Genomic DNA, 21,083 nt, shown 5'->3' with positions numbered 1-21,083 from the left:
GCCAAAATCCAGCTGCTGCCAACACTGGAGATGACTAAAATCACCAGACATCTACGTTAATGCAACAGCTTGCTCATGACTGCTTAGCCTTGGCAGCGTTACGGATGTACAGTATTTAAGGTTCATGAGGGTTTACAGACTAGGTAACTCACATCTAAGCAGTCTTTGAAGAGGAGCAAGTTAGCATCTAATGATGGTGGCAGGAAGGGTTAGTCATCTTTTCCCAGTAATTCAGCACTACAGCATTTGCCTGTATTGTAAGGAAACAGGGTAAGTTTTTCTTTTCTGTTAAAGGAGGTTCAAACCCCAAAAACTGATAGAACAGCAAGTGCAAATCTGTTTTTTTTTCACCTTCCTTTGTTGAAGTTGTCTTGTTGTGTTAGTTTTGGTTGGGATAATTTTCTTCATAGCAGCTGGTATGGGGCTGTGATTTGGATTTGTGCTGGAAACAGTGTTGACAACACAGGGGTTTTCACTATTGCTGAGCAGTGCTTACACAGCGCCAAGGGCTTTTCTGCTTCCACCCCACCTCACTCCACCAGCAAGCAGGCTGGGGATGGGCAAGAATTTGGGAGGAGACACAGCTGGGACATCTGACCCCAACTGACCCAAGTAATATCCCAGACCATGTGACATCATGCTCAGCATATAAAGCTGGGGAAAGAAGGAGGAAGGGGGGGCATGTTCAGAGTGACGGCGTTTGTCTTCCCAAGTCACGGTTACACATGACGGAACCCTGCTATCCTGGGGATGGCAGAACACCTGCCTGCCCATGGGAAGTGGTGAATGAATTCCTTGTTTAGCTTTGCTTGCGTGCATGGCTTTTGCTTTACCTATTAAACCGTCTTTATCTCAGCCCACGAGTTTTTTTCTCTTTTACTCTTCTGATTCTCTCCCTCATCCCGCTGGTGGGGAGTGAGTGAGTGGCTCTGCGGGGTATAGCTGCTGGCTGGTGTTAAACCACAACACGTGTTGCATGAAACGCTCAATAAACAAAAAGAAAAAGAAAACTTTTCATCAGGCCAGGGACTGGAACCCAGGCCTAACCTCTGACTAGCAGTTTTCAAATTTTGCTACAATTTTGCTCTTTTTCTCCGTGTTGTGAACAGGGATGCAAATGGAAATAACTTCAGCATGAGTCTGTGGAACTATTTATCCTTTAATTGTTATTGACTTTCATTGTGGGTGATCCATTGATAGTAGTTTATCATTAAGTATTTCACATTTTTTACATGAGAGGTTGAATTATTTTGTGTGCTTTTAAATCTGCAGCTTAGCTGAAGGGGGTTATAAGTACATCATTTACATTTGAGACCTTGCAAGTTGACTGGCAATGACTGCTCTGCTGTAGCCTTCAGTGACTGACCAGTATTAGGTTTGATGATTCCTTCATTCTCTTTGGTTGTAAATTCCCCAGAGTGACTGGGGGCTTTCCCATCTGTTTCAGCAGGGCTGGGACCAAGGCCTCAATCTAATGCAGATTTTTTAGTTCTGCCAGAGAGACTGACTATCCTACTGATCCATCTTAGCCAACCACCTTAGTTTTTTTCATCAAGAAGTCTTTCCACGTGGTGAATTGATCCCCTACATTGCAACATTGCTCTGTGCAGAACTATTGAGCAATAACATGAAGCAGGACTTTAAATTTACCCAAGAACAACCTGGATGCCATACTCTGACTCTATGACATGGATCAAGAGAAATCTAGACCATGATTAATCATAACGAACAATAAAGCCGTTTACAGACAATCAGCAAGCAACACTGCATTTGTACAATTAGCATTTTAGCTGTATTGTTAAACTGGGAAAAAAGCAAGCAATTAGGAAATGGATTGGTTAATCATTTTTAATGACTACCTGTGGTGTTAGTAGCATGTTTTGGTTAACAGCTCATGAATCCACAAAGCACCATTTAACCTGCATCCTCCAATAGCTGTATCAAAACAAGGCTATAGTAATGGCAGCTACGTACCTGGCAGTACCATCCAATTGCTCTTTCCTTTCAGAGGAGATGGGAAGCATTACAAGAAAGCAAGGAGAGAAGAATTACATAATACATTCAACAGATTTTTTAAACATAAATTGCTAATCTATTGCTAATAGTTTATACCTCTTTTGTTCTGTGACCATAACTGACACAGAATAAAAGCTACATTTTCAAATAGCCATAAAGTGAAGAAAGTGATATAGGTTCCTGAAACAAATCTGTGCTGCTTAGGCTGGCAATCCAGTCTTTGGTGAAAAGTGAACTCCCTTGTCCTCTCTCCCAGGACCTTATTTGCAAAACATATATTACATTTCAAGTTGCATTTGAATCCCAGAAGAACCTACATACAATGAACAAGCTTGAAGTCACAGTAATGAGTCTAGACTCCAGGCGAGCCTGAGAATTCTCTGAACAAAACCTTAGGTCAAGAAACCCTCTAGAAATGACTCTATAATGGATAATGTGGGAATAGATAGAGCATGAGAAGGGATAAAGTAAAGGAAAGATATGTACTGAGCCTTGATTAGACACTTGTGGGTTTTTTTCTTAGAGACTTCCTTTGTGACACATGTGAAATCAACCCTGAAGAAATATATTGTGAATAAAGCAAAGAAAGAGTTAATATTTGTAATTTGAGCTTTGTGAAGGCAGGAGCCTGAAATGTTTCTTCAAGTCAGTTTTGAGCAACAGCTGGAGCTGCAGTATTAGTGGACACAACTTACATGTGGAGACCTCTGTTGGAGCTGAGCCGCAGTTTAAGGGCACTTTTTTTTTTTTTTTCAGAATGAGGCATAACAGCAAGTCCAGAATTAAAGTTTAAAGCATAAGCTTGGATAAGTAATGCCCGTTATTGGCAGCTGATAGCCTATAGCTGAAAGTCTTGGCTTTCATAAGGCCAACCCTTGAAAATGTTAAGACCTCAAGGTGAGGAAGGTGCTTGTTTAAGACGCAGGAAAAGTGAGGATCAGACTAATTTCCATAAACGTGAGCATCCATTAACTGTGAATATCTTTATGTATGGAATGCTTTCCACTGAACTCAGAAGTAGTGATTAAAATAAAACCATGACCCCAGCTCCACAGAAAAGTTTTCTTGTGAACCTTCAGTTACTAGTTCCAGTGGGAGACAGTTTCGAACATACTTTGGCTGTACTCCACTGAATTATCCCCTTGAGCAATTGGTATTGCCAAACAAGCATTTAACAAGCATTAATTCTGTTCAGATGCCATGGCCACCTCTGAACAATACAATTCTCAAGCCTGTTGAGTTGAAGAAGGGAAAGTAAGAATTTTCAGCATAATCCATATCTTAAAATACACTGCTGCATCATACAGGGTGTGAGGAGTACAGGTGCACCTGAAATCCAGGGCTAAAACTTTATCAGGATCAAAATTACAGAGAGAGAAATGGAGATTTCCAGGGCAATAAACTCGAGAGTCTTACAAAGGGAAGCTGACAGTGAGGCAGCCTTCTCCTTTGTTTAATGCCAACATGAGAGCCACTGATGGGGTTATCCATGTGCCCCTGATACATACCACCAGGGCAAGGGAGAAGAAATAGTTCCAGAACCCAAAAGTATGTTTTTCATTCTCAGCCAAGAAGTTACCTGGCAACTATCTGTCACCTACAAAAGCCTCATTGATATATATAAAATCTATGTTTCCTGTCCTGACTTACACTTCACAGAAAACGATGATGGAGACAAGGACAATGCACTTACCTGAAAAATGGAAATGACACAATTGATTCATAAAACCTCCAGGTAGCAACTAGATCAATCCTGTTGGGGTTAGTAGCATAGTATCTCCAGGCAGCCTGAATTATAAGGGAAAGGGAATAATTAGTGTTAAGTAAAGCTACTCCACAGGCTGACAGCAGCCAGATTGTTTCAAAGAACATAATGATGCACCCGAGTGACTATCTAGAAATTAATCACTAATCAGCTGTACCAAATGAGTGTCACTATATGGCAAAATTATTGACACTGGAGTATGATCTGGGAGGGCTGTTAAAAGGGACAGGACAGGAAAAGAACCACCAACATCAACAAGACATTACGTTTGACTAAACTGGTTTAATTCTCCTGTCTGGTACGTCTAAAAGAGCTTCTCCACTGGACTTCTCCAGTATTTCTGGAAGTGCTTTAGCTAGCTTACTATCTAAGGTACCATCAGAGGCAATTTTGCTGAGCAATTTGCTATTTCAGTATTTAGCTCCAGTCAAAATTCTTTATAGCACATACCTAAAAATTACTGTAGCTAAATTAGCTACCTGCTAAGTAGAGATACTTTAATTTAAAAAGTGATTTTAATTCCCAGCTCATCCCTGCAGCCCCTTCTGTTTGCTAAGGAGTGTTTTTAATGAGAACAGCATAGTATGCCACTCAGTCTGTTTCTCCTGAGGACTGGTTTGATCCTGAGAGTCCTCAGCACCAAATGCTTCCATCTGATATCACAGAAACTTTGTCTGTCTCTCTGTGGAAATTCTGCTATTTACTTCACTTCCATCAGGGTGTGTTCCACACCAACTAAGAGTACCTCCTGTCAAATTTTTCAGCCCTAGACTGGTAATTCTCAGCTTAATTTTCTGAATTAGTAACAAAGGGCATAACTGAAGTCCAGGTGAGCTAAGGAGTCTCTTCCCATTGAAACCTCTGATCATCCTGTGACATAACCGAAGATCCAGGGTGTGCTTCAGTTTTTACAAACCACTACTGTGTTACTTCAATTGCTGATTTCACATTAATAACAACATAACTGCACATTAAAGCACTCTCTCAAGGGAACTGACAAAACCTGGATTTTGGAAAGAATATGTTCTTGACAGCTTGTTTTCTGTGATTTTGTTGCACTGATGAAGCTGATTGGTTTCCAGAAGCTAGCAGATGAAACCCTTTCTTCTAAAGACACTGTTCTTCTGAAAGATATTCTGGGAACTCAAAGATTCCTCAAAAAACTGCAAGGACCTCTGGATTAGCTAGCTCACTGTGAAAAACTGACCCTTTTACAAACACAGCTTCTCACCTCCTGCAATGGGAAATGAGAATTTGGGCAGGGGGGAAGTGGTGTCCCTTGTTAATATGATGCAGCAGTCTTCATATGCAACACTTTTTCAAGGAGGAGATAAGTGGCTGCAAACCTGAATGAGTTCAGCTGCTGGCTTTCTTCTTTTCTCAAAATGTTTTTGACGGTGTTGCTCCTGGACCTTCAGTGCCAGCCCTGAGCCCAAAATGCCCTGAAAGCAGAGTGTGATCCAAGATTTTAGACATTTCTTACTCAGAAAAAATGGATTACTGTTGAGAGGAAACAGGTCTGTGGGTGGAGATAGAGATGGCTACGTGGAACCTTTGTGCAGTACAGCATGCCTTTCCTGCTGCCCCACTCATGAGATATGAGGTTGTCATGACCCTCTCAAGGACCACAGGCCACACCAAATCATTTTAAGGTCCTCAACAGGCTTCTTGAATGTCTACTGCCTTTCCAAACTGGAGGTGTCCGGATGGTGTATTACGTTCCACTCGTTCTATGCCTGTGTGGTAAAAAAGCTATGCCAACCATACTCTGGATTTGGGTGTGCAGAACTTCCCATCCTCTGTGAAATTCTTTCCAAGCCTTGATCTAAAGGAAAAATATCCTAAAATATGGACTTGGGAGAGTTTCTGTTGCTATTTGGCCCATCTCACCAACATCTTGTCTTGTTCTTCCCTGAGAATTTTGCAGACAAAGCAAATATTTAGCCCATGTAACACAGGAGAACAAATATACTTTCAAAAGCAATTTAGAGATCATTTCTTAAGTAGCCAGATGAGGATTCACTTAGCTAGATCAAAAAACTATCTTTACTGTCACCTTCTAAATTCCCTTTAATCTTAGGGGGCAGAAACAGCACTTTTGTGGTGATATCAGAGATCTCCTCGAAGTAGGAAGGGAAACAGGTGAGATTAAATGCTCTGCAGAGCTGTGCTGGTTATAAAGGGTGACCACCAGTCTGTGTTGATCATTCCAATGTAATCTCTAGCATAAAAGTGTTTAGAGCTTGGTAAGACAGGCCCAACACTAATTAATAAAACAATGGACCCCATATCTTTTAAAAATATGTGTTGTGTGGCTATGTCAGTACCAGTAAACTAACCTGAGCCAGGGTACAGGGTGATGAACTGCCTTGTAATTTCCCAGACTGCTCACTTACTAGATCAATTTTGGCCTGTGCCAACTAGCACTGTCTCAGACAATGTCCACACATGGTTTGAGGAGTATTGGGGTGACATATTTTTCTCAATAGGCGCTACATGAGGTTGGGAAGAAAGATTTACTTATATAGACCAGTTCAAGTGTCTGAGTCACTTAAAAAGGATTTTGATTCCACCAGCAGTTTAGATCACTTTACCTACTTTTTGCAAGTGCACAGCGCTGGGATGTGGCTAACAGAGGACGGGGAAGGTACTTACTGCAGGAAGAGCAAAGAAAGACACTCCAATGAGAGAGAAGGTAGCTGCTATCAGCCGTCCCTCCCATGTTTTGGGAGTCTTGTCACCATACCCAATCGTAGCGAGGGTGATCTGTGGACAGAATGACCAGGACTTCCCGTAAGAAAAACAAAGTCACCATCTCTGCTTTTAAATGTCACCATGAAACCTGCCTAATTCACCTAGCTCTTTGGGTGTTCATGCACAGCTTCTTGAAAAAGGATCTTGACAATGGGCCAACCAATTTTTTTTTTTTTAATGGCATCATAGTCCACAGGCATTGCACCAGGAAGAATGGATTTAGTCTAAAAGCAGCTGCCTCTTTAGGATGAGTTTGCTGAAAGGGAACTCCATGTGATGTCGCAGGCAGAGTGAGTCTCCTGCCCACCATCAGTGCAGGTAGGAATGGGACTTGTCAGTTAATAGCTTGCAGAGCTTTAATAACTGATCAGGACTACCTCTCTCTGAAGCCCCAGTCTTTTCAAAACAAAGATGACTTTGTGAAAACTTACTCCTTTCCTGCACAACTGCTAATTTCCAACTGTGTACCTTTTATCACCAATGAGACTTTACCTAAATGTCCTGGATATGAAAGGATATGAAAATATCCAGGTGTTCTGTGCCACACTTGGGACTTTTTGATTAATAATAGGGGGACAGATCTTGCCATTTATGAGTGAACTGCATTAAATAAAAAATATGCTGCATTAAATAAAAATGCACTAAATAAAGAATAGTCACAGCATGATATAGACTCCCCTAACTGTTGGTAGCAAAGCAACGTGAATTCTGTTACCAGATGGCAGGAATATTTTGTGATCAAATGACTAGTGGTGCAAACCACTACTTCTTTCTTCATCAGAAGAGACAAGAACAGATGTATCAAAGGTCCCTCTTGCTTGGTATCCTACTACCAGTGGCATTCCCTGAGTGATTTTTGGGCAATGTATGTAAAACACAAAAGAATTGTTGAGTTATCCTTTCCAGACACATATTTTCTACTTCCTGCATCTGAATCCAGAGACATCCTCAGTCACTGACTCCTTATAGACCAAACTTCCATGAGTGTCTACCTATACTGCCCAAACCTTTGACGCACTTTGCTAGGCCAACAGAACAGTCCATTGTCCAGCTCTGATTTTGCCATTTTCTGAGCGACATAGCTCTCACAGGCAGGATACTGTTGTCATGAGAGGTAGGTCTCATATAAGCACAGGCTCTGCCAGTGCAGTTATACCTAAAGAGACACTCCTCTAAAAGGTTTCCCAGAAGCCAGGAGCACAGACTGATTTCTAAAGGAGGTTTAAGCAACTAAAGGCCTTTGTCTGACTGAAAATCATCAGGGGTATAAGTTCTGTTAATTGGTTGTAGGGGCATCCCTGCTTTGGTAATGTTATACCAGTAATATGCTCCTCACCCAAGTATAGCAGCTCTTATACTGTAATCCCTAACATCAATACTTTATCTCTTCTTGGATACAAAGTTTTTAAGAAGGGGATAAGGTATTTTCAGAGTCACTTACCAGCCCCCACCATAGTGCATCTGCATAGGTTTCAAACTCTTCTTTCATCTCCACCCCATTAGCGTCCTTTTCAGGAACATCTTTTTCAACCAGATAAACAAGAAATGAGGATAGGATGAGCGTCAGGAACCCAATGTACCAAGCAGTGATGAGTTCCTGCAAAAGAAACAGATGGACAATGGAGGGACTGAAAACAGTCTCAATACCCACAGTGGCAGAGTAAATGTCAGAAGAGAGAAGCACAGAGGATAAGAGCAGAGCCGTTGCTGATGGCTTGGTCACAGTCCATGACCAGCCCAGCTCAGCACTTACCGGGAAATAATGCAGAGATTTACAAGAATTAGCCCTTACGTGGCATCCTCCTTGGGAACAGCTTGGAGCAATCTGCAGTTGTAGTTCTGCATAAAGCTGGGTTAAGGGCTTAGCAGCACCCATGACACAGGGTGCTGCAGGACTCTGTCCCTGACCTTGAGACTTCCCATTCCTGCTGCCCCTAGGCTTGTCAGCTTTGGCAAGTAAATCAACAGCTCTGCCCTCTCCCTACCTCCAGACAGCCAAGGCTGCAGGATACAGTTCCTTCTCTTTAGGCATATCAAAGCAGGTTCCACCATGAATGATGTTTTCACCATGATCTGATGCAATAAGGACAGGATAATTGAAAATAATCTGTGTGAAAACAAAACCTGACATTCCTTGTTTTAGAGAGGGTGACTAAAGTGGAATGTGTGGCTAATCCCACTGAGGTGGGAAGTGCAGCAACCCAAGTTAAAATCTCATCAATGTCTGAAACAAAGCAGAAACATTTTTGGTGAAAGTCTTCAAAAGTGTGCAAAAAAAAATCAATATTCCACTTCATTTTATGAGACCTGGATTGGGGGGAAAATATCTGGAGCTGAGAATTTCATAATTGAGTCTTGAGACAGCTCAGCTTTCTTGGCTAATTTCTACGGTGCAACCACAGAAGGAAATTCAATGGCTAACCTTGTTATCAAAATTGTCTCTTTAGTGTGTCTGGTAAAGCCAAGTCCTCACAACCTCTTCTTATCTCCCTCATCCAGCTGAGGTCCAAATGGTGGTGGTAGAGAATCAAATAAGGAACATTTGAATGACATCCCACACAATAAAGCCTTAAATGATTTCTAAACAATGTCTTTGGCACACAGACTTCTTCCATGATCTCAGTTTCCTGAGAAACATTTTTGACATAAGTGTTTATGTGCCACCTCCCTTGTAGCAAGTTTATATGGGGAAGAAACAGAAGCTGGTATGAAATGAAGCAGGGTGGGTATCCCTATCAGCCACTACAAAGAAGCAAAGTCTAATTATGCTGTGCCAGCTGGCATTTTAATTTTCAAAAACCCCTAAAATGTCAGGAATGTCATTCATGGATAAGAAAAAGCAACGTGTAGCACAGAGTATATGCAATTTTTCTATACCCTGTGCAGATGAGAATTCTAATCTAGAGGATTTTTATGCAGATAGTTTTTAACTTGTAATAATGTTTGGTGGAAATGCATGAACACGACATATCCGTCTGGTGCGAGACAGGATGTGTCTGACTACAGCATCAAGTGAGACCGCATGAAGATGATTTTAGAAATTTTGTCTGTCTGGGTTCACATTGTGTGCATCTTTGTATTGTCTGACCCATGCTTGGAAAAAGAAATTATACCAGTAGCTCCCTCTGAAACCACATTTCTGCTAACCAACCTCTTTCTGCCCCTTCAGAGTCCTGCTCCATCTGTTGATCAGACAAGTCTGAGAAGTCACTACAAACACGTTGCAACTACAGAAGCGTTTCTGTCAAATATTTCAGCTTACTTCACCATTAAAGGGATGTCCCTACTCTTATTCAGTGTAAAGGCAGAATTCCTGTTGTAACAAGTATGGGTATAAACACTCTCTTTTGTTGCTTCCCAGCACCACTATTGAGTACAAAAGGGTAAACCAAGGGGCAGAAATGGTTCAGAGAGTGGGAGAGGGAATAAAGCTGAAAGCATAAAACTACTGCTTGAACTACAAGACATAATCCTAAGGCGTTGTGTCACCTGTGCATCCTCTCTCTTTCCCTTCAATATCTCCCCCCCAAACCGCAGCTGAGCTGTGCAAGCTCCTCACTTACTTTGCTGTGTGCACAAATGGCTGATCCTAAAAGCTTCCATGTACCACCCCGCCTGTCCATTCGGAGCATCCGTAGGATCTGAAGGAAGCGGAGGCTTCTGAGAGATGTTGCCAGAACATTGCCCTGGTTCCCTACAGCAACCACTGGCACTGAAGCAATCAGCACAAAGATATCTGCAAGGCAAAAAGAACAAAGCCTGCCAATAAAAGTGGCCCCATCACCTGCTTCTTAATCCCATCTGGTTGTGCTGCAAATTTCCCTAAGCAAATTTTAAAGCTTCCTGAAAATGCCTTCTCTTGCCAATTAAACAGATATCTGCACCTGCCACACAGACAGCATCATGCATAAAACCCACCAGAAAGTCTCAGAATCTATTTACAGATCAAAGCACTGGACTTGAGACACTGTCTTAGCATGCTAGCTTAGGCACGCACAGAAACAGTCTCCTAATGCTCACAAAAAACCCAGCCTTAAATCCATCTGTCCCACAGAAACACCATAGTGAACAGGTCAGCATATAAGAAATTCAGTTTTTGATGGTGTATCTAGTATGTTGTTCTTTTGGCTGAGTTGTGCCATTAAAATCTCAAAGCTAGTACTACTATTTTTTGTAACTGCTCACAGGGCCAATTTGTTGATCAACTGAAGAAGTTTAAAATGCAAATCACATTGCTGTTTCTTGTTTTCTTTCTTTTTCTTTCTTTTTCTTGTGTCCTCCCTCCCTCCCCTTTTTGATCCCATACATATGCAAGAAAAAAAGTGGTACCAAAAGGCTTTAAACATTCTCCAAGCAATCAGTCTTTAAATTCTCTTCATATTCTGTTTTCAGCCCAAAAGAGTAGCACTGGATGGATTTCAGATTTATTCACTTTCAATCATTCTCAAAACAAACTTGTGCTAGTGACAACCAAGAGACGATATTAATAAATCCGTGTTCTTTTATTTATCCAGATATCAATGAAGATTCATTTTCAGAAGTGAGATGACACTTTTACCAAGAAGGCACGAGACAGTTTCAATCCCACTCAATCATGCTCTACTACCTTCACAATGCTATTAGAAGTATTTATACAAAAGTAGCACCCAAAGGAGCACTACTAAATTGAAGACAGCAAAGATGCGCAACGAAAATTTCTTCCAGTTTTGTCTACTGTTTAGACCCACAAGATGAACAAAAGAAGGGAGAGGGAATAGAGTGAGATGTATTCATGTAACTGCAGCACCATGGCTCCCAGGAGTGCCAAGTGCTGTACAAATGAAGAATAAAAAGCTAGCACTTGGCCTGAAGAGCATCAAAACAAAGGAGAGAGTCCTGGAAACAGTGAATGAAGGTGGATGTGCATGACAGGTGCTCAGGGTGAGCTCCTAAATGTTGGCTTTTGTGGACTTAATGGGGAGTCGTAGGAGGGGATGCAAACACAAATACTGAGTAGTTTTATGGGTAGTTACAGGCAGTGCCTTTCAAGCCTGAAAGGTAACATGGATGAAATTACAGAGATACTTATTTGCAAATACAGACCAACACTGCAAAGGTAAAACACAACATCTGAATATGAAAGAGAGCTGGGGAAGATGGTATAGGGTTGGGATCTGAAGTGCTTTGAAACTGAAGGCGGACAGGGTATATTTTGGGGATGAACTTAAGGAAAATGCAGCAGGATTCAGGAGAAGGAAAAATGTGTTTTAAGGGTGGAAAGATTAATTTTTTTCTCACTGTCCAGCTACCCAAGTGTCTCTCAAATGAATCATTATTTCTGGGTACTACAAATAACTACTCCAAGCAGGTCACAGCTCCTAGCACAAAGGGCTGATCTGATTTCACTGCTCTTTGCACTGCCAATCACTGGTTCTTGGACATCCCCCAGAATGACTTAGAAGGAAAAGGACATAAAGGGGGAAACAGTAGTAGACAGCATGTACCTACCCAGCATGCACAATGGCTTCCTGGCAAATTTGAGTCTCCCTCTCCATCCTTTGTAGCGACAGCAACACCCAGCAGCCCAGATTCTTAAGGCAAATTCTGCTCCAAAGATGAAAATGGCAAAAGTTTCCTGTATCAAAGACACAAACTACATTGTTAGACTCAACTTTTGCAGTAATTCTGGATAAAAGGATATAGCTGAAGGAAACAGAAGAGGTGCAAGTTTTGGGGTACCTGTGTGAGAGAGAGAGAGAGAGAGAGGAAATATCTGGGGAAGAGAATATAGGTTGATAAAAGAGGCAACGCAAAGTGGGACATAGTTTTACAGCTTGCTGAGTACTCTGCAGAAAGGTTGTGCCCCTGCTGTTGGGTAAAACGTGAAGTGCTTATCCTGCCTTAATGGAAGGACAACTACTTCACCAGAAAGACCTCCTGGTTCACACAAAATGAGAAGACATATGTGAGTGGTGACTGCAAAGTCCCCAGTGCACTGTATATCCACACCCAGGGTAACCCACCAGCAACTCATTCATGCAGCCATATCTACAGAGCCAGGGACAGGATACAGTATATTTGTATAGTCATACATTCAAGGCAACGATAAAGGCATATATGAGACAAATTTAAGGCACATCTTATTCCCTTAAATTTCTGCTGCATGGAAGAATGGGATTTTTGACCTTGCTCAAGAGCTCTTCTAAGCATGGGGAGGGAATGGGGAGGAGAGAGCCTCTCTGAGGTGCTCGGTGGAGATGGGCAAAGGGCAGCATGGGGTATGCAGTTCCTTTTCCTTACTATTCCAGTGAATAGCTGGCAAGGAGGAAAGGAGAATTTTTCCTGATGCTCATACCCACAGCTGCTAGGCGCTTCTGAAAACCACTGAGAGTCACATAAAAGCAAACACAGGAGAGGGAAAAATAACCTCAGGCTTTTTAAAACAAGATAAGTTGGGTCTAAGCAGGGTAACAGAGACCAAAAGCAAGTTTTGCATTCCCTAGGGGATGAAGGAGATTTCATACAGGTGCTTTTTGAAAAGGAACATGCAAGGGAAATTCACCTTTCATTCCTTTTGGCATTTAGATCTTGCTCGGATCTACATGTCTCTGGGGGTACAAGGGGAAATGGAAATTGAGATCCTGGAACTACTCTTGCTCTGCAATTTCCCTGGGGATGCTTTTCTACAAGGTCAGGTTAAGTGAGACATTGTGTGCTCTATTTCATGATATCTATTGGAGCAGAAGTTCTTTGTTAGGGTCATTTTCATAAAATTATGAATATGTCACATTTAAAGTTGGTGAGCATTTTTTCCTATTTTTTTCTTCTGCCAAATGGGAGACCTACAGAAATAAAGTCTTGAGCATGAACTCCAGCATTTATAAAACAAGCATGCTGGAAACACAGAGAAAGGGATATATTTGCTGTAAATACATTTTCTCTCATGGATAATCATCAGAGGCACTGCCTGCAATAATTTCAGTTATGCTGCTCTTGGCCCAAGCATGAGTCCAATTCTGATGACCTCGCTTGAAAGAAATGCTGGGATTGGTAGAATACTATAGAATGAATCAAATTTGTTGAAAGATCCTGAAAAAAATTAGTTTTCAAATGTGCTCAGGTCTGGCATGGTCAACAGGAAATTTATTGATACTTTGATGGAAGAACTGTTAGGCAAATGCTGAAAAGCCTTTGAAAAGAATTATTGCAAATTCTCAGGTTAGTATTTTTCCTCTCTCCTCTCTTCACTCAGTTGGTGTTGACAATGGACCAGGAACTCTCCCATATGTAAGTGTAGAGTCACTGGTCCAGGAGCAACAGAAGAAATCTTATTGCACACAGAGCTGGAAGTAAATTTCCATCACTGCTGATAGGACTGATTTCAATTCAAGAATATTACCAAGGTGATGTGGTGGCCACAGTCTACTTACCAGCAAGAGGAGCCAGTCTCCTGAAACAGTTTCATACTCCTTGAAAGTTGTCAGGACAGCTAAGATCAAACAACCCAAGACAATCAGAAACCTGAAATGAAATAAAACAAAAAAGCATTGTTACCCCTTTCTATATTTGTGTCCGAGATACTGCCTATAAATCCCTACATAGAGACCTTCAGAGGACAACTACTTCCTATTGGTGAGCAGTGAGGTGGTCTCTCAAGAAGATTAAGGGTTCTCAGCCTGGACAAGGGGGGCTGGCAGTCAAGAAATCATGGCAAGATACTAAGTCAGAATGGTTCTGGGACAGAGAAGCATTAATTAACTTCTTTGCATTCTTAGGAAGAAAAAGGATGATAATGCAGTTTGGGAAGGGGTTGTATGGTATGGCAGAGGACTGTAATGCTCAGGAGGTCTAGTCCAAGCTGATGTGCTGTGTACTTCACAAAATGGCACTGCAGGTACAGTGGAATGAATCGACTTGGCACATCCTAAGACCTGAGAAACAGTAAACGTTTCACTACAATGCAGCACCAGGACAAACCATCCCTTGAAAACTGCACTGCGTTTCTTTTTTTCTTCTTCTCTTTTTGCACTCATTTCTATGCAGATGAAAAGATGAAAAGATTTGAAAGAGAAACGATAGAGAGGGTAAAGTTCTGCTCTCCAGTAAACGCAGTGTGTAATAAATCACTGCCCCTGTGCTATTGTCTGTCTGTGAGGCTCCAGAAAACAGAGATTTGACTGAAAATTTAACTCCCACTGCTGGTAAATCCAATCCAGTCTAATCTAAAGTCACACTGATCTGCTTTGTAAAACTATTCACAGGTTCAAGCTATTCACAATCTTTTACGCATAAAGAGGTAAGAAAAATCAAGGGAGTCTTGTAAGTGATTACTGCGAAGCAGAGTAGGGAAAGCTCATGTTCTGGTACTTCATGTACCCAGATCATGGGCATTCTAATGTGCTCCCAAAGGCTGATCCACAGGACCAGAGGGGCAGGTGGCCATGGAAATATTTCAGAGCTTATTGAATAAATTGGAAGGACGTCTCCATAAAAGCTCTGGCTCCCTTGCTTTCATAGCTAGGGTACATCAAATAAATGATAGGCGTTAGGTACTGAAATCATCCAGGGGAAAAAGCTTGTTAAGAATCAAGCTGTGTTTAGTGTGTACTACCTGTTTTGAATTTCAATCTGATGCCTAAAGTGTGATTTCATTTCTTGCTGAATAAAGCTCCACTTCACTGGGTGAAATGGGTAGAGTCCACAGCTTGCAGCAAGGAGGCAGTGAGCAAGGACTCATCGCATCTCAGAGACACATGTCCTCTACCCTGTCTTGGGTTTTTGTTTACTTGATGTTTGAGGAAACCTGGGGCTAAGGAGCATGTTCTAAGAATTTTCAGCATTCTTGCAGCTGGAGTAAAAGGAGAGAGATCAGCTCCAGATAGCTCCTGCTGCCCTTTGGGGAGGCAATTCCTCCAAACAGCATCAACTAGAACCCTCCACGCAAGGAAGAGGCAACAGTGAAACACTTCACAGCAAACCCTGAAGGATTATTTTGCTGTGCCTTTCCCAATATTAGCTGTTCAGACTGAACGTTGTTATGCCAGGAAAATCAGCCATTTTGAACAAGGTTAGAACAGAAATAAATGTGTCTGCTCGTGCTAAATAATCCTGGATTTCTTTGACAAGTTTCACCTTTTCCTACTCACCAGCCATGCTCTAGAGCATGGGTTCTGTGGCTGGTAGGAAACAGCCTTTGGGTCTAGAATGTGCCTTTCGCCGTTCACCTGTAACTACACTCCCACTGCTCAAGACATTGGGCAATGAACTTAGCAATTCTGTGATGTTCCTGCCATGCCTTCAAGCTTTCTTTGTCACACCATACCTTGTTGCCTCCACCTTGCAATTATAAAGCCAGTGGCTCACTGGCTTCCCAAGACTCATGATCCTGGCGCCCTGCACCTCTACGAGCAAACTGGTGAGAAGTCGACATGATTCCTTTGATTAGCTATAAACCACCTATCATCTGCCACATTACAGCCATTACAGTGGTACCATCACTAATTCTCCATTTAAAGCCTTGAGCTGCTGCTACTTGATGCTTTCCACTACAGCCATTGCTTTATACCACGTGACAATTCAGTCGCCCATCAGCTCGCAAGTATCATTTAAATGATTTAATGAAAGGCGAAACACACTGAAAACAGCCCAAGGAAATTACATCATCAGCTACTTAAACTAAAGGCGTGAATTTACGATATCGTTCAACAGAACAGCACTGTCAAATAAATGATGCGCAGATTTTTGTCCCAGAGGAAGACAGAAGTTGGTGAAATCGTCTTTTCCCTAAAAATGCCTGCGGTTTTACCACTAGAGGGTATCGGTGCTCCATAGAGCAAGGGGATACTGCTCTCGTTCCCTGTTTTCCTTCCGCATGAAACAAACTCAGTGCAGGGGATGTTTAGGTGATTGCGCCCAGGTATGTGATATGCAAGAAAAGGAGTCTCATAGTGGTGAAACGGCTTGTCCTTGGTCACTAAAAAAGCCCAAATGTTGGTATTAACGGACATGGAGAGCTGTTTGTTCACTCGCTCTGTGTGGCACAGTCCATGCTGCAAGCTGTTACCGCTCCAAGCGAGAGCCCACCCATGAAAACAACAGACCACACAGGACAAAAAAAAGTAAAAGTAGGGTGAGAGGGTGAGACTGGAGATCACAAGTCACCACGAATAATTTCGAGGGCAAATCTGAGCAGGGAGTGTGGTCTGAACCCCCAGCTGCAGAAAGTGCATGAATGCAGCCCAGAAGAGTGACTTGGAGATGCAACTGCTGAGCAGGAACTGCAGTCCCAAAACACACGCAGCTCGCAGAGCCAGGCTCCTGCTCCTTCCTGCAGTACCCTGGGGAGTGCAGGGATGAAAAGCATGTGTTGGGACATATAACTGCAATCCATCTTGGAAGGGTCAGCTATCCTCCTACCGCACTGCTTCCAAAGGATAAATATCCACCGCAAGTTAATCAAATCACATCTCAGCAATCTTCCCTTACCATCTGAAATTATAACAGGTTCAGAGCACTTCATGAATTTTAATCTCCGTTGATGCTGTGCAACCCACCGATTTTCCTGCAGCCTCTTCTGTTTTGGAACTTGGTTTTTATGAAGCCTGCAAGTCTTCTTGTGTCCTCTTTCTACGGAAGATGCTACAAAGTTGTCATGTTTTTTTAAACAATTCCCCTTGCTTAGCAAAGATGACAACAAGGTACATCTTCACCTTGCTGCTTATGCTTATATTGTGGGCATATATACCACCTATGCCCATATTGTGGTCTTGCAAACATAATGACTCAAACTTGCTTGACAGTTGCTGAGTCCATACTGTCCTATGGCAATATGACAATAGCCGAGTCTATATTGTCTGATTTAACCTTTTAGAGGCAGCAATGTGGGTCCAGTGGTTGAGCCTGGCTGTAAAATTGTAACAGGCAAATCACAGGGAAAGAAACTGCTGAAATCACAGTGGATGAACAGAGGGGAGACTAACACTGACCTGGGGAATCAAGAGACAGAAAGAGAGAAAATCTGAAATTTACTTGCAGTTATAATGCTACTATCCACGGGACATAGAGCACCAAGTATTAGAAGAAAGAAAGAGTAAAAGTCAAGGTTTCTTAATGAAAAGTGAATCCTATTAAGCCTAAGCTTCCTATTGAACAGTGTTTCAGCAGGTGTCAGTCCAAACTTCAAGATTGTAAGCCAGATATACCAAAAGAGGATCTGAATTTAGTTCTTCCATTTTTAGGATCGTTCTTGTTATCATTTTACATCATTTTTCACCACCCATTACATTGTACCTATCTGCAGTATTATGCCTAAAATCCTGATTAGTTTGTTGTATGTTTAACTTCCAGACCACCAAATGGCAGTGCTCTTTTGTCACTGTCACAACTAATATACTATTCTAGTAAATATATGTTCTTCTTATTGGAAATCACGTTTAACACTCATATTTTCTAATAGTACTATTTTGGTGTACTAAAGACAGATTCCAAAAACAATACACATTTTTTTCCAGGAAAGAAGACGTAATTTATGACTATGCTAGACCATGAATCTAATGTTCCTTGGATGAACATCATAGACTGTTTAGTTTGATAAATTTTTATTTCTTCTAATATTTCACATGCTTTGAGTTTTTCTTCTGTATCTACTTTCATTTGAAGCCCATATAATGCAGATCTAGCTGAGAACTTTTATATTTTTTTCCATATATAGGTACCTGTCATGTATCCTTTTCACCTTCTCTTTCTTCAGAATCTTAGGAGCAGATCAGATAGTAATTTGCCTATAATCTATTCCAAAACACAGCAGTCCTTTTGAAGATGTTATGAGGACTAGATACATCATGGGCAGGCCAAACAATATTCACATCTGGCATCAGTTTGCCAAATTTTTGTGCTGTGTCACAAAATGTTAGTATCGATTAGGTTTATACTTAACAGAGAGGAATTTGTGCTTCTAGCATACAACTCATGTTGTTTCAAAGTAGATGGCTCAAGCTGGTCAGGTGCACCTACAGAGACAATTTCTTCCCTGTAACTGTAAGGAAAGACTAGTGATTAGCTCCTATGGAGATGTTTACTGTGTAAATTAGCTGAACGCCACCCCTTACATTCATCCCTGTTTTGGATATAATTAAAGCCACCACCTTTTAATGATCTTTACATATTTTTACTACTGAAAGAATTAGCCTATCAGCCATACCAGACCACTTCCTATATGACTAGCTTTCTCTGAAATCCCTTGCTGTAAATTTAGGTATCACATCTACATGTGGTCAATTTTTACAATTTGTAAAATTTTAAAATTTTACCAAAAAATTCCAAATAATTACAAAATAATAATCAGGCTCTGGGCAGGAAAGCCTCTTCAACAGTTACTACTAAGAAATCCCCTCCAGTGTGACAGTGCATAGACTTCTGCTTGCTCTCACATCTTCAATGCCATTTCTTGCAAGCCATTGGAATTTCCTCTGTCTCCAAATGTTCTTATGAACCTTAGATTTTTCTGCTTTGCTTCACTTGGTCCTTTCTTGTTTTCCCTTAAAACTTGTGCTCTAGTTTCATTCTGTTCTGCCACCTGGTAAATGCTAATGGAATTCTCTAAGATTATATTAGGAAAATCTGACAATGTTTTGCTAAATTTTTGGTTCAGGGTTCCCAAAAGCAATATGGTTCTAAAACCATGATTCCCACACACTTTCCCAAATTTCATATTGGAACAACCTTATTTTCTTCAACTATTGGCTTTTATCCATAAGGATTAAAAATGTATCTTTTTTCACAGTTCTCTCAGTTTCTCTGTATTCCTACCCACCATCTTTTTCTCTGCATCCAAACTTCAGTTTTCACAGAACATCTGCAGTATCTTGCACTGATCGTTTTATGGTTGTTAATGAGAGGCTTGAGTTGGGCTTTTTAACACTACAAAAATGACATTATCCAATATTTGAGAAGAGCCCTTCAGAGAGAAGGGAATGCATGCCTGATTTTCACAAACATAGGAATATTCACCGTTTGATACTTAGATTCTTGCATCTCTGCTTTTCCAAGCAATAGGCCAGCTACTCTTATAGAGATCAGTACTGAGGTAAGGGTGACAGGAAAAACTTGACAACTGGGCACTGTGAAGAAGGGTGTGGGGAAGGGCACTGAGAAACTCAGTGGAGGTCTGGGATGAGGAGGAGAAAAGCAGCAAGTGCTGCAGGTAGGGATGTTCAAAGGTTCCTCTTTCTCTGCCTCCACAGTTTCCACTGAGTACACACACAGAGCTCCATGCAGGAGTCCCTGGCCCGATGCCATCATACAGCAAGGACAAGGTAGGAATGCCATGCTCGGTAAGCTGAATTGCAGTCTTGCTCTGCTGCAATGGCAGAGACAGAGCAAAACCTTTCACAAGATGCTGGCAGAAACCCTGGGAAGTAAGGTAAGATCCCCAAAAGATCCCTAGTCTCACTGCCATACCAGCTGACCTGGCAGGCAGTGAAGCAGTAGCCCAGAATGACACCAGTCCATTGGTGACACTGACACTGTCCCTCTCACAGCAGGAAGCTGAGCCAGAAAAGCCTAAATGCTTACTCATGCCAGGTTTTTTATGACCTTGGTTTCTCACTGGCAGGAGTGCCTCTGAATGTGCTTCACTGCTGTTTCCCTAAGTTTGGAAAGCTTTTAAAAAGCAAGATATGGGAGAGGAAAGCTGTGCTTCACAGCAGGGAATTTAAGGTGCAAAAGAACAGCTTTTAAATCAGATGGTTCCTCTCTCCTGTCCTCCACGTACAAGCCAAGAGCCTGGTTAAAACCTCCTCCTCTTGTTGGTTTTTCTTCAGGTCTACTCTTAAAAACTTTTTGCTTTATTGCCCTGTGTACCACCATTGCCAGCTTCCTTAGGGAGTCTGGCATGATGCTACAAAATATTTTGAGTCAGCAATGTCAGACAGCACAAACACCATTAACCTGGATATTCTGTTGTAGGGGACATTCCAGAGGAATGGCCTGACACTTTTCCCAGGTTTACTGGCATGAGAGTGCAAAACAGCCCAGAGTGCTACATTCCCCTGCCTGATTTTTCTCAGCTTGGAAAACAAGTCATCCACCAAAATCCCATTTCCTTCTTGTCTCCTAGACAAGTTTTAAAGATGCTTTGAAAGGACTAGCGTACATAGGTTACAAGAAGAGGTCTAGACATCTTATCACACACGCGACTGGGGGACAAAGGAGGCACAATGACAGCAAGGAGTTAGATGTCTCCTCCTGCGGCTTGAGTAAGGATGGAAAAGCTTCTGATTGTTGCAACTAAATATTCTGAGTTGCTCTGTTAGTGGCTTTAAATTCTATTTTTGTATTAAGTGAATGACATTGGACTGAACTATTGTTTGGGGCTTTTATCTGTCATGACTAGTATGCCTGTCCATGGGCTTATCTCTGGCTGGCAGCATGCTGCTAATTGAGTTGAGAGACATAGACTACGAAACACAGTGGGCCATGCAGCACAGCAAAGCAGGAACAGCACAGAGCCAAACTGCATTACCCGGCAGCCCCAGCTGCAATAACTGCAAATCAAACGAGTTTCAGAAAT

At 41.7% G+C, this 21,083-nt stretch overlaps 1 protein-coding gene across 1 annotated transcript in view; it reads right to left on the bottom strand.

Moving 5' to 3' along the window:
- Positions 1 to 21,083, bottom strand: part of KCNQ3 (potassium voltage-gated channel subfamily Q member 3) — a 203,463-nt gene that overhangs the window by 23,641 nt on the left and 158,739 nt on the right. The window contains exons 2-9 of the mRNA XM_055706383.1: positions 13,945 to 14,035; positions 12,023 to 12,149; positions 10,099 to 10,271; positions 7,977 to 8,132; positions 6,437 to 6,547; positions 5,128 to 5,223; positions 3,710 to 3,804; positions 1,975 to 2,001 (exon numbers count right to left, since the gene is read on the bottom strand). Of these exons, the coding sequence (XP_055562358.1) occupies positions 1,975 to 2,001; positions 3,710 to 3,804; positions 5,128 to 5,223; positions 6,437 to 6,547; positions 7,977 to 8,132; positions 10,099 to 10,271; positions 12,023 to 12,149; positions 13,945 to 14,035 (876 nt within the window). The remainder of the gene's footprint in view (positions 1 to 1,974; positions 2,002 to 3,709; positions 3,805 to 5,127; positions 5,224 to 6,436; positions 6,548 to 7,976; positions 8,133 to 10,098; positions 10,272 to 12,022; positions 12,150 to 13,944; positions 14,036 to 21,083) is intronic.

This window comes from Falco cherrug, chromosome 3 (assembly GCF_023634085.1).
Source record: "Falco cherrug isolate bFalChe1 chromosome 3, bFalChe1.pri, whole genome shotgun sequence".
NCBI lineage: Eukaryota > Metazoa > Chordata > Aves > Falconiformes > Falconidae > Falco > Falco cherrug.
Note: the sequence above shows the minus strand (reverse complement) of the source record. Positions and strands in the feature narration are given on the sequence as shown.